This window comes from Taudactylus pleione, unplaced genomic scaffold (genome assembly GCF_031769625.1).
Source record: "Taudactylus pleione unplaced genomic scaffold, aTauple2 ptg000095l, whole genome shotgun sequence".
Lineage (NCBI taxonomy): Eukaryota > Metazoa > Chordata > Amphibia > Anura > Myobatrachidae > Taudactylus > Taudactylus pleione.
The window spans coordinates 6224740-6239689 of NW_028284497.1; the positions used below are offsets into that span (position 1 = coordinate 6224740).

A 14950-nucleotide genomic window follows, 5' to 3' on the forward strand; every position below is an offset into this window, starting at 1 on the left:
GGAGCCTGCGGTTGAGGTTTTCAACCGCAAGCTCAGGAGTGATTTTGGCTCTATCAGAGCCAAAATCACTCCCACTGACATCACTAGTGATGTCAGTGGGCCGGCTTTTGACGGGAGGCGTTCCCGTGGGAACGCCCCCGTCAGGGAGGCACGCCCACGGCACGCCCACCAAAGGGGGCGTGCTGTCAATCAACATTGACAGCACGCCCCCTTTGATCGGACACAACGAGCGAAGGACTTTCCTTCGCTCGTCACGTCTGGCGCATGCGCACGACGGAGCTCCCTCCGTCGTGCGCATGCTCAGTCCAGAACATCGACCCACTTGCGAGCGGACAGCCGCTCGCGAGTGGGTCTGAATCAGGCCCACTATGCTGGTTGTGTATATACCCGTATAGTGTCCCTTTGATCTCCTCCGTGATCAACACGTTTCGCCTGTAGCCAGCTTTGTAAGGATGTGTAGGTAATGATCCTTCTCATCTTTTATCCTCAATGAGTCCGGTGATCTTCATTGAAGTGAGTACGGGCGTCACGGCCGCCCTTACATCTTTTTAGTCCATGGTGGTGGCACTTAAATCCCGATATGTATCGTATATCATGCTTGAAGTGAGAGAGAATGCTTATATATCCTTAAAGCGCATATATACATGCTGATGACCTATATGGACGAACTTATAACATATACACAAAACAAACATAAAACAAACATAACACTGTGTACATCATTAAAAATAATTTATAAATTCAAAATATAGATTTATAAGTTTTTCCATCATTTTTTTTTACAATAGTAGAAACATGGAAAGTAAAGGTAAGGACGATAGGAGAATGGTGAGGTAATAATCACCAAAAAAATTAATAATATGATCAAATGAATAATATAATCAAGGTGGGTGGTAGATATATCCACTACAGGTTGAGTCTCCCATATCCAAAATGATTGGGATCAGGGGTATTTTGGATAACGGAATATTCAGTATTTTGGAATAATTGCATATCATAATGAAATATCTTGGTACTGGGACCCAAATATACACACAGCCTGCAGGTAATTTTATACAATATTTTCAATAATTTTGTGGCTCAAGCAAAGTTTGTGTACATACATGAAATTAATTTATGTTTCTTATACACCTTATACACAGAGCCTGAAGGTAATTTTATACAATATTTTTAATAATTTGTGCCTTAGACAAAGTTTGTGCACATTGAACCATCAAAAATCAAAGGTTTCATTATCTCGGTCATGCAAAAATAATTCCGTATTTCGGAATATTCCATATTTAGGAAAATTTGGACATGGGAGACTCAACCTGTACTAATATAGGACTATAGCGCAAGAGAGTATGTAGTAAGCTAATAATAAAGCTAAGTATCATAAATAAATACTGGAAAGATAGTATAAAATTATATAAATACATATAAAATATAAAGATAGGAATAATAAGATAAGAGTTACTTCAAAAAAGGACAAAGATCAAAATCTATGTTAAGTCCTTTAGGTGTCAGTGTTCCTAGTTCAAAGTAGGGGTGTGCACCGGCCACTAGTCATGTTTTGTGTTTTGGTTTTGGATCTGAATCTTCCTTCGTGTTTTGGATCTGGATTGGTTTTGCCAAAACCACCCTTCCGTGTTTTGGGTTCTGGGTTTTGTGTTTTGGATCTGTATTTTTTTTTAAAAAAGCATAAAAGCAGCTAAAATCACAGAATTTGTGGGTTTTTCTGCTCCTATGCTATTATTAACCTCAATAACATTAATTTCCACTAATTTCCAGTCTATTCTGAACACCTCACACCTCACAATAGTGTTTTTATGTCCAAAAGGTTGCACCGGGGTAGCTGGATGACTATGCTATGGGATACAAGTGGGCGGCATAAACACGTGACCCATCTAGGAGTGACACTGCAGTGGCAGACAGGATGGCAGTTTGAAAAACTAGGCCCCAAACAGTACATAATGCAAAGAAAAAAAAGAGGTGCAAGATGGAATTGTCCTTGGGCCCTCCCACCCACCCTTATGTTGTATAAACAGGACATGCACACTTTAACAAACCAATAATTTCAGCGCCAGGGTCTGCCACACGACTGTGGCTGAAATGATTTGTTCGTTTGGACCCCCACAAAACAAGCTGGAAATTAATCTGTCCCTACACAAACTGGCTCTACGGAGGTAAGATGTCATCTTCATCCTCCTCATCCACCGATTCCTCATCCTCTTCAGTGTTGTGTACATCCTCATCCTCACAGAGTACTAATTCGTCCCCGCTGGAATCCACCACCACAGGTCCCTCTGTACGTTCTGGAGGCTGGTCTCCCTGGAAGAGTTGATAATTCATTTTTATGAACATCATCTTCTCCACATTTTGTGGAAGCAACCTCCTACACCTTTCGCTGACAAGGTTCCCGGCTACACTAAACAGTCTTTCGGAGTACACACTGGAGGGGGGGCAACTCAGGTAAAATAGAGCCAGTTTGTACAGGGGCCTCCAAATTGCCTCTTTTTCCTGCCAGTACAGGTACGGACTGTCTGACATACCTACTTGGATGCTGTCACCGATGTAATCTCCACCATTCTGTCAATGGTGACAGTATCATATGCAGTGACAGTAGACATGTCAGAAATTGTTGCCAGGTCCTTCAGTCCAGACCAGATGTCCAAACTTGGCCCTGTCTGCTCTGCATCACCGCCAGCGGGGTGCTTAGGATACCTAAGTTTTTTCCTGGCAGCCCCAGTTGCGGGAGAAAATGAAGAAGGAGCTGTTGACGTGTCATGTTCCGCTTCAGCTGACAGTGTTTTGACCAGCAGGTCTTTGCACCTCTGCAGGCTTGAGTCGGCTGGAAAGAGAGACACCACATAGGCTTTAAACCTAGGATCGAGCACGGTGGCCAAAATGTAGTGGTCTGATTTCAACAGATTGACCACCCTGGTATCTTGGCAAAGCGAATGAAGGGCTTCATCCACAAGTCCCACATGCCGAGTGGAATCGCTCCATCTTAGCTCCTCCTTCACTTTCTCCAGCTGCTTCTGCAAAAGCCTGATGAGGGGAATGACCTGACTCAAGCTGGCAGTGTCTGAACTGACTTCACATGTGGCAAGTTCGAAGGGCTGGAGAACCTTGCACAACACGGAAATCATTCTCCACTGCGCTTGACTCAGGTGCATACCCCCTCCTTTGCCTATATCATAAGTGGATGTATAGGCTTGAATGGCCTTTTGATGCTCCTCCATCCTCTGAAGTATAGTGAGGGTTGAGTTCCACAGCGTCACGACCTCTTGCTTCAGGTGATTGGCGGGCAGGTTCAAGAGTGTTTGCTGGTGCTCCAGTCTTCGGCACGCAGTCACTGAATGGCGAAAGTGGCAGGAATTTTTTTGGGCCACCCAAAGCGTCTCCTGCACGCCCCTGTCGCTTTTCAGAAAATTCTGCACCACCAAGTTTATTGTGTGAGCAAAACATGGGACGTGCTGGAATTTGCCCAGATGTAATGCCCGCACAATATTGGTGGCATTGTCAGACATCACAAATCCCCAGGAGAGTCTAAGTGGGGTAAGCCACTGGGCGTTGATTTCCCTCAGTTTCTCTAAGAGGTTGTCGGCGGTGTGCCTCTTACTGAAACTGGTGATACACAGCGTAGCCTGCCTTGGAACGAGCTGGCGTTTCTGAGATGCTGCTACTGGTGACGCTGCTGTTGTTGCTGCGTAAGGTGATACATCTACCCAGTGGGCTGTCACAGTCATATAGTCCTTAGTCTGCCCTTGTCCACATGTCCGTGGTTAAGTGGACATTGGGTACAACCGCATTTTTCAGGACACCGATGACACTTTTTCTGATGTTTCTGTAAAGTCTCGGTATCGCCTGCCTAGTGAAGTGGAATCTAGACGGGATTTGGAACCGGGGACACACTACCTCCATCAATTGTCTAAATCCCACTGCACTAATGGCAGATACCGGACGCACGTCTAACACCAACATAGCAGACAAGGCCTCAGTTATACGTTTTGCTTCAGGATGACTGCTGTCGTACTTCATCCTTCTCGCTAAGGACTGTTGGAGGGTCAATTGTTTAGTAAAAGTAGTGGTGTTCCTACTTCCTCTCTGGGATGATGAACGACTCCCAGCAGCAACAGCAGCAGCGGCAGCAGTAGGCGTAGCAATGCAGAATCCTCCGGAGGAATCCCGGATAGGAGAGTCAGTCATGCCAGTGACATGGCCTGCAGGACTACTTCCGATCCTGACTAAGGAGGAAATTGACGAGGAGGGAGTTGATGGTGTGGTTTGCAGGCACTTGGATACAACAGGACAAAGGGATTTAGGTGTCCCTGGACTGCTTACAGTCTTAGCCAAAGTTTCTGAACTGGACAGTAACTTTTTATGAAAGCGCTGCAAGTGACATATAAGGGAGGATGTTCCTAGGTGGTTAACGTCCCTACCCCTACTTATTTCACCTTTACATATGGTACATATGGCAAGACAGTTGTTGTCCGGATTTGGATAGAAATATTGCCAGACCAAAGAGGTGGAATGTTTGGTCTTCTGCCCAGGCATGACCGTGATGGGCTTTTTCATCCCACGGACAACAACTGTCTCCCCCGGAGCCTGATTTAAGCAAACCACATCACAATCAAAATCCTCCTCGCCAACTTCCTCCTCAGCACCAGCTACACCAGTATCCACATCCTGTTGTACTTCAACAGTGACATCTTCAATTTGCATATCAGCAAGTGGACTGTGGGTGCAACTTTCAGCACTTGCAGAGAGCATGCAAATGGTTGAAAGAGCCACCTCTTCCTGTCCAGTGCTGGGAAGGTCAGGCATCACAACCGCCACCACACTTGGGGATTTGTGATATCTTCTTAGAACGCACAGTTCTTCACTGTGCTTTTGCCAGCTTAACTCGTTTGATTTTTTTAGCATGATGAGGGCTTCCATCGTCATGTGAAGCTGAACCACTAGTCATGAACATAGGGATAGACCTTAGACGTTCCTTGCCACTCCGTGTCGTAAATGGCATATTGGCAAGTTTATGTTTCTCCTCAGATGATTTAAATGTTTTTTTTAAGGTCATTTTCCTGAACTTTGTCATTTGGGATTGTATATGCCCTCTACTATGACATTGGGCTTCGGCCTTGGCAGACGACGTTGATGGCATGTTATCGTCTATGTCATGACTAGTGGCAGCAGCTTCAGCACTAGGAGGAAGTGGTTCTTGATCTTTCCCTATTTTATTTTTATCGGAGAAAGTTTGGTCCTCCATTTATGTTATATTGATATATACATGTGGCTAAGGTGCACACAAACACAGAAAATAATTTTTTATTATTGTTGGAGACTAGTGCACTTTGTGGGTTACACCACCCTTTAAGAAATGAGCCAGCCGGCTCTTTACTTATGGGACACAGGCGCACGCTTGGCGCTGCTCCTTTGTTGATGCACGTGCAGCTAAAGTGCACACATTTCACAAAGACAGAAAAAAAAAGATTTTTTTATTTTTTGTGGAGCGCACTTTGAGGGTTACACCACCCTTTAACAGACAGATGCACGCTTGGTGCTGCTGCTTTGAGGATGCACGTACAGTGCAGACAATTCACAAACACAGAAGAAAATATTTTATTTTTGTTGGAGTGCACTTTGGGGGTTACACCACCCTTTAACAGTCAAACGCATGCTTGGCGCTACTTTGTTAATAACCATGCGGCCACAGTGCACACAATTCACAAACACAGAAAATAATTTTTTATTTTGTTTGGAGTGCACTTTGGGGGTCACAGTACCCTTTAACGGTCAAGCCAGCCGGCCCTTTACTTATGACACAGGCGCACGCTTGGCACTACTTTGTTGATGCACGTGTGGCTACTGCGCACACAATTCACAAACACAAAAAAATATATTTTTGTATTTTTTTTGGAGTGCACTTTGGGGGTTACAGCACCCTTTAATGGTCAAGCCAACCGGCCCTTTACTTATGGGACACAGGCGCACGCTTGGCGCTGCTCCTTTGTTGATGCACGTGCAGCAACAGTGCACACAATTCACAAACACAGAAAATAATTTTTTATTTTGTTTGGAGTGCACTTTGGGGGTTACAGCACCCTTTAATGGTCAAGCCAGACGGCCCTTTACTTATGACACAGGCGCACGCTTGGTGCTACTTTGTTGATGCACATGCGGCTACTGCGCACACAATTCACAAACACAGAAAAAAATAAAAAATTATTTGGAGTGCACTTTCGGGGTTACAGCACCCTTTAACGGATGAGCCAGCCGGCCCTTTACTTATGACACAGGCGCACGCTTGGCGCTACCTTGTTGATGCACGTGCAGCTACTGCGCACACAATTCACAAACAGAGAAAAAAAATATATTTTTTTTGCACTTGGGGGAGCACCCCTGATGGACAGAGACCCCCTGGACAACACTACAGCACCCCTTTAGGACTGGGACACAGCCCCTATGGACAACTGACTGCACAACACAGCCCAGCCAGCCCCTATGGACTTTGGAGGAGTGGACACAGCCCCTATGGACAACAGCAACACAGCACAACACAGCCAGCCCCTATGGACTTTGGAGGAGTGGACACAGCCCCTATGGACAACAGCAGCACAGCGCAACACAGCCAGCCCCTATGGACTTTGGAGGAGTGGACACAGCCCCTATGGACAACAGCAGCACAGCACAACACAGCCAGCCCCTATGGACTTTGGAGGAGTGGACACAGCCTCTATGGACAACAGCAGCACAGCAGAGCACAGCACATCACAACACTACACTGCACTACACTACACTACACAGCCCAGCCAGCCCTAACTCCCACCCTCCCTCTTCGCTGTCCACAGCCGAGTGAGAAAATGGCGCAGACGCGGGTACCTTATATAGAATCCAAAACCCGCGAGACCCGGAAGGCGGGATGATGACGTTTTGCCTCGATTTCAGATCCGAGTCAGGTGGGAAAAGTCGAGCGGGGGGGCTCGGGGGGGTTCGGATTTCAGAAATCCGAACCCGCTCACCCCTAGTTCAAAGATAATTTTGGTTTCTTCCTTTAATAATTGATCATGCAAATTTCCTCCCATCCATGGGATCTTCACTTGTTTTAGCCCTACAAAACCTAATCCTGATGGATCACTCTCTTGTGCTTCTTTAAAATGTCTTGATACACTATGGTTTTCTTTTCCATTTTTTATGTTGTTAAGATGTTCATTACTTCTTATATGTAGTTTACGAATAGTTTCCCCTACATAGTTATCTAGTCCAGTAAAATGTACCTATAAAAGATACATTTTGCACGGTATGCTGAGCTGGACACGTCATGTTGCATCCAGCACTGCATGGATAGCATAAGAGAAAGGAGTAGAAGTATATATGGCAATTTGATGCTAAAATAAAATAGTAGAAGTTGTATCAGCCAGGAGATGTGGCTTAAAAGTGTTATTAGTAAATGCTAAAGTCACAGTACCCAATTAATGCAACTATAGTACTTTAATGAAGTTTCACATACATGAGACAGGTCTGTGGACAATTTTATTAATAAATACTAAAATCAGATTTGCCATGTACAATACAATTAAATGCAGATGGGAATACAAAATAATGAAATAAAAACACCCATTGGTTTGCCCCTTTAAAATCAAATAGATATTTTCTTTCCTGCATTGAACTGATTGCAAATATCAATGAAATAATGTGGATAGACTGCAGTAGTCACACTTGTAATTTATATAGAATCAGAGGGATGAATCAAAACGCAGTCAGCACTCATCAGAAGTGGTGCTAATCATCATCATATTTTGTAATGGGGATCGAGCAATAACAATATATACAACATCTGACAAGCGAATATAAATCTGTGTTGTAACCTCCATGAGCAGTCTTACTGTCCTCGGCCAAAGCTTGCAGTTCCCCTCTCTTCCCATTCCTCATCTCTAAGTGGAAAAGGTCATAACACAAATCTAACCAGATCTGCATACAGATGGAAGCTTAAGAAAGTTTTGTGATATATAGAAAGACACACAGAAAAATGGGTGCTCCAGAAAAGAAAAACTGAGAACTGCAGATAGAATTGCAGCTCACCACTTAAGGGATAGGCAAATCCCTCATGTAACTAATTGAAGAAAAAGACAAAACACAGGTGTGGGAGCGCTAACAATATATCATAGAATGAATCTAATAGAATGTTGTGAATGGATAAATACACATTTAATAATACAAATACACAAATATAAATCAAAAAAAATTCTGTACATGAACATCGGATAAAAATAAAAAATAAATGCGCATGTTGTCCTAATAGAAAAAGGATATCATAACAAGTAAAAAACAAATACTTACCCGGGTAAGCCACTGGAAATATCCAGCACGTTCACTTGGCTTTATTTTTATAACAATATCTGGCTATTTGGATTCTGGACTATTACTTAGATTATTTTTGCTTCAATATCTTCACTGCATACAGCACTTTTTTTATCCATCTCGAGGACTAATTGTTTTATTCATCATTCAGTATTTGTTTTTTACTTGTTATGATATCCTTTTTCTATTAGGACAACATGCGCATTTATTTATTATTTTTTATTTTTATCCGATGTTCATGTACAGAATTTTTTTTGATTTATATTTGTGTATTTGTATTATTAAATGTGTATTTATCCATTCACAACATTCTATTAGATTCATTCTATGATATATTGTTAGCGCTCCCACACCTGTGTTTTGTCTTTTTCTTCAATAAGAAAGTTTTGTATTCACATGAAGAAAATACATATTGTACACATATGTATTTATGCTTATGTCCAACATACATATTGTACACATATGTATTTATGCTTATGTCCAACATACATATTGTACACATATGTATTTATGCTTATGTCCAACATACATATTGTACACATATGTATTTATGCTTATGTCCAACTGTACATTGGGCCCTAAAGGTACAGTATATATAACTACTACTTGAATAATACCTACAGTATGTAATTACATCATCACATTAAACAGACAAAGTAAAAAAAAAAATATATATTTTCAAAGAAGAACCTACATTCTAGCTAAAGGTTAAACTAATAAACACTAACAAACATGGCTATACTAAGATAATCTAATGCACTTAGGGGGAAATTCAACTAGACCCAATAATTGTTTGGGTAACTCAATTAGATCCTGTTTTATTTGGCCAAAAAATTATCTGTTTTAGGGCGAATACACAATGGATCCATAATAAGTTCACGGATCCTATGTGTTATCGCCGGTGCCTGCCCAAAAACTGATATTTATCTGGGATTTTTTGGAGCCTGATGAGCTTCTGAAAATAAATGCCCAATATCTTACCTGTTAGCAGTCCAGCACACGCCATGTCATGTGACAGAGTCATTGAGAAGGCGGGAAAGCAGGTGCCATCTGGCTGATGGACTCACAGCGCTGTGGCAAATAGTTTTTCTTCTAAGGGAGCTGTAGCCAAGCCTCCCATGATTAGGCCCTGATAAATGCTGAATTCAGGGATCAATTAGCCGGCATTAAAGTACCACAGCTTTTTGAATTCCCCCCTAAGTGATTATATATATATATATATATTTATATATATAAATATATATATGTATATATATATATATATCAATATATATATATATATATATATATATATATATATATATACATACATACATACAGTATATATACTCAAATACAATAACATTTATTTTAAACAAAAACTGTGGTACATATACTAAATAGCCATGCCACATAATGCAAAACTATATACAGTAACTAAATACCTAGTTTACCATAATCTAAAACCCAGTACCTTCTCCTCATAAAAAGCAGGGCCTTCTCTAACCTTTCGGTAAAAGGGGTTAATTATAAGAATACAGAAGTGTGAAATACACATAGTCTTCTTTTTTTTACAAAGTAGCCAAATCCTCATATCAGACATACTAGCTAACTGTGCTGTAACGAAGAAGTCTGGCTACTTTTGTATTCTTTTATGATTTCTAAATATTTCAGGGCTGGCAGAAAACAATGTTCGTGATAAGCGGGGCTGCCCTGTCTACACTCTAAATAATTTATACTGTATGTTCAGTGAGGATTCTGCTCCACCTTATAAGTTTTTCAGTAAAAGAGCACTGAGTGGGGGCATCAGTACAAGCATATGGATATAGGGGCAGTGTACGCAACCAAGGGTCTTCATGCTGAGCCAGGGCTGTAATAGGACCAAGCACTGGCCCTGTCTGGAACCACACTATTTACTGCTTATTGATCATATTGGGGCTGATTTGGGGGTCGCACGCTGTTGTGACCACTTTAGTGTCTTCTGTGACTTTATGCTAATGCTAGTATCAGCCCTTCCCCTGGTGTACAATCGTGTGTCTGACTGTACAAGTACTGAGACACCCACTGTTGTAAAACCACTTGGTGCATCTTTAGACGATACCATCGGTTGCACCATCAGATTTTCCATCTGAGAATGGCCTCCAGTGTACGCATCCAGTTCAGGACACTCCCATAACAAGCCCATAAAACGGTCACCATGTGTCTGAATAGCCACCTCCAAGTCACTGCCCAGGAACTGACAGCACATTTCCATTGCATTTCTGACACCGTGTCTTTCTGTGCACACACACAGTGTAACGCATGCATCATACAAGTTTTTAGGGATTGTCGCACATGCACAGTAGCAAAAAAAACCAAACCTCTGTGAACATCACCGTTGTGTGCGACTGAGAACCAGAGCCATGATGTATTGTCACAGATCATATAAGAGATATAATAATGAAATGTAACTGATTGTTACTAATTCCTCATTTATAAGAACCACAATATGGTTTATCATCTATGGGTTATCATTTATGAACTTTAACACAATGTGAGGATTTAGAATGTTTTAAGATTTGAAAAGGACCTGTTAGTACCTGAGTAAATTATACAATATGTGTATGAATTTGTGTTGATTTTAATTCTAGTAATTTAGGAATCAGTGACAATTCAGTTGTACATTTCATTTTTATGTCCATATATAACTGGCATATTTGGCTATTGGAAAGAGATATGTTTGTATCTAGGTTATTCTCTTTATCTACATACCAGTCTACAGTATAGGAGCATAGAAACCTATTTAAGGAGGCAGCATCCTATACAGTACTTTTCTCTTTTCATACCCTTTTATATTGAGCATCTATTGCTCAATTAAGTTTCTGAACAAGATTATCTCATTCAGAGTGTGTCTTCCTACATTGTCTCAGAGGCAGCACATCCAGTGAGAGGATGCAGTCACAATGTCAACTTTCAAAATGTCGACAATCCTAATGTTGACACCACAATGTCAACTGTTACTATATCGACTGTTGAAATGTTGACATTTACAATGACGACAAATGAAATGTCGACATTAGGCAGAATGCAGACATTAGGGTTAAGCTCTAGGAGGAGAGGGTTAGAGTTAGGCTGCAGGAGGGGAGGGTAAGGCTGTCAGAGGAGAGGGATAGGGTTAGGCTGAGGGAGAGGAGGGTTAGAATTAGGCTGTGGAAGGAGAGGGATTGGGTAAAGATGCAGGAGGGGAGGGTTAGGATGTTGGAAGGGAAAGTTTGGCTGTGGTAGGAGAGTGATAGTTTTAGGCTGTGGGAGGAGAGGGATAGGGTTAGGATGCGGGAGGGGAGGGCTATGGTTAGGATGTGGGAGGGGAGCCATAAGGTAAGGATGCAGGAGGAGAGGGTTAGGGTTTGACTGCAGGAGGGGAGGATTAGGATGTTGGAGGGGAGGGTAAGGCTGTGGGAGGAGAGGGATAGGGATAGGATGCGGGAGGGGAGGGTTAGGGGTTAGGCTGAGGAAGGGGAGGGTTAGTGTTAGACTGTGGGAGGAGAGGAATAGGGTTAGGCTAAGGGAGGTTGAGGGTATGGGTTAGGCTTTGGGAAGAGAGGGTTAGGGTTAAGCTGCAGGAGGGGAGGGTTAGGGGTTGGCTACAGGAGGGGAGAGTTAGGATGTTGGAAGGGAGGGTTAGGATAAGGCTGCATTAGGGGATGGCTACAGTTAGGATGTGAGAGGGGAAGGTTAGGGTAAGGATGTGGGAGGAGATGGTTAGGGGAGGATTAGGGTTAGGCACTAGATATTTTGTCCCTGTCAACCTATTGTATATTAACCATTTGGTATCAACTTATTGACTGTCGATCTTTTATACTGCACCTCTAGGGGGAGGGTGTAGGGTTAGGCTGCGGGGGGGTGGAGGATTAGAGTAAGAAATAAGGATAGCACACTCAGAATCAGATGGCTGCCTGCCAGGAGACAGCACTACAGCTTCTACCAGGTAAGTGAAGCCGCTGCACCACCAGGACACACATTTTTTTCAACATTTTAATCATCTCGACATTTCATCATGTCCACATTATGAATATCAACATGATGAATGTCGACAGAAAGAAAGAAAGACGTTTTCATAGGTAACTGCATAGAAGTGGTTTTGCCCATAGCAGCCAGTTGGGTCCCTAGTTAAAAAAAAAATAAAACAAGTGACTAATTGGTTGCTATGAAGGGTTTATACATGTTTACCTATGAAACTTTTTTTTGCACACTCATTAATGTGTACTGCTAAAGACAGAGGGCCTGATTCACTATGGATTGCAATATTACGTATGCACTTAGTTCAACTGCAATAGCATGCGAATTCATTGCGATCAAAATGCAAACTCAGCACAACATAAGGATGCCCACTTTACCTTACACCCATCCGTAATGCTTAGGAGAATAGCGAAACCATCGGTACAGTCGAGTACCATCGGAGCCTCACGCACACTTGCACAAGCCCTGACTTTACTCAGGAATTGCTAATAACCACGCATGCTATCAGGTCTCAGGCTGCATAGGCAGTGGATAATTTATGAATGCCCCTGCAACGGCGTTCATACACACTGGCATGTCTGCATTTCCCTGACCACCCCCCATCACCTCCCACAAGCGGTGCTTCCTGTCAATCACTCTGTGAGTGGTCTGCATAGCCTCTGAAATTGCAGTCCTGATCGCAGTAGCTAGTTGCCGCATATGCACTGCGATGCATACGCATGCGCAGAACACAATAATCGGCCGATTGCGTGTTTATTAGCATGCGCGATCCAGGATGAAACAGGCCCAGTGTTGCTTAGTGGACAGAAACAGAGATAAGTATAAAAGTACAACATACAGCGCTGTGCCATTATATGCTTGTGGTATATGGTCACTGGACTCCTTTTGGCAGCTAGTGTCCCTATATTCCTCTATACAGGGTGCATTATGACATATGGTTTAAACTCCAGAAAATCCCTGTATCCTTTTCACTGTAAAAAAAAAAAATTCTGTCCCGAACGTAAGAAGTTACAATTTGCTAATACCGGTACAATTCAGACGATATAACTACTAGATTTAATACTGTATGTTAGATAGCTTCAAAGCAAAAACAACCACTTTAGGTCTAGTGGCGATATCACTGGAATTGCGCCAGGGCCAGGAATTTGGGGCCTATTACATTTTGGTCAGAGTGTCTTTTTTACCATTGGCAGGAGAGAACACAAAACTGATTTATACTGTCAAATGTTTATTGTTAATCTTCGGTAGGTTCCCCTAATTTCCCTTGCTCTAAAGACTGATTTCGGCTTCTCTGCTGGAAAACTTGGGAGACTTTCCGTAAACTGTTAGCCTCGGAGCCAGTTGCTTCAAAGAGTTTGGCCATGAATCCCACTCCAGCAGTTCTTATGAAATTGCCACCAGCAAATACATATAGAATAGGATTAGCGCTGCTACTGAGAAACGCGAGGGCTGTGGCATTAGGCCTGGCCTTACGAGCTGCGACATTTAGCATGTCTGATGAGTACAGTTCTCCTGAGACTTGTATCATATTCACTAAATGGTATGGAATCCAGAAGAGGGCAAAAGTTACTATGATCATGATGACCAGTCTGCTAGTTTTATGTTTAGTCTGAAATTTTGCAGTTCGTAACCTTAGTCCAATGTAGATGTAGCTGGACAGTATGACTGTGAAGGGGATAACAAATCCCATAATTGTCTCAAACATATATTGAAAGACTATATGCTGAAAAACCGAGCTTTTTTGGCTTTGTATGTTTTGACATTGTTGCTGGCCCTCAACGATTTGTACTGAGCGGTAAATTGGCATAGGAATGGAAAACAGAGATGCTAAGACCCATATTACCATAACTATGCTCCGAACAAATGGCTTTCTTCTGATCTTATGAGAAGTGAAAGGTATTGCGACAGCTAGAAAGCGGTCAATGCTCATAAAAGTAATGAGGAAGATGCTGGTGTACATACTTAAGCTGCTAATGTAATGACACATTTTACAGATGACATTCCCAAATTTCCAGCTGCCCGTTGCCAGGAGATGGAGGAAAAATGGTGCTGTGAGGATCACCATGATGTCTGCCATGGCCAAATGTAAAATGAGAATGCACGTGACTGTACGTTTCTTAATTCGGGTCAACACTGTCCAGATGATAAATGCATTGCCTGGAAATCCGATAATGAAGGCAATTGAGAGTATGGCAATTCCGAGACTCGGGGATGATTTAGGCGTTGTCTCTGGGTTCTTTGTGGAATTTCCATAATAATCATTGGGAGTGGTCATTTGTCCAAGCACTGTGTTCTGTCAATAGTAAAGAAACAAAGTTTTATATCTGTTTTATATCTATTTATATATATTATTGTTTGTTTATTTGTATAGAGCTACCATAGCTTCACTTTAAAGAGAGATTTATTCATTCACATCAGTTCCAGCCTCTTTGCAGTTTACAGTCAAAAGTACACACACTATGAGTATGCCACTAAATTCTATATGTATTTCAGTCTTTTTATATACCTAGCTCTGGTTCTTAGTGACTGCAAACTCACCATGTTATTCTTCCATGAACAGAATTATAACACAAATAAGTTATTGCAAAAAAAAATCCTGATTGTGTATAGTGGCCTGCGGGGCAGGATTACG

The 14950-nt window shown here is 42.2% G+C and overlaps 1 protein-coding gene across 1 annotated transcript in view; it reads right to left on the reverse strand.

Annotated features, from left to right (window-relative positions):
• Window positions 1-13468: 13468 nt before the first annotated feature.
• LOC148526539 (leukotriene B4 receptor 1-like) overlaps window positions 13469-14950 on the reverse strand; it is a 30882-nt gene continuing 29400 nt past the window's right edge. Inside the window, exon 2 of the mRNA XM_088470214.1 lies at window positions 13469-14611. Coding sequence (XP_088326340.1) covers window positions 13553-14611 — 1059 coding nt within the window. The 3' untranslated portion in view covers window positions 13469-13552. The remainder of the gene's footprint in view (window positions 14612-14950) is intronic.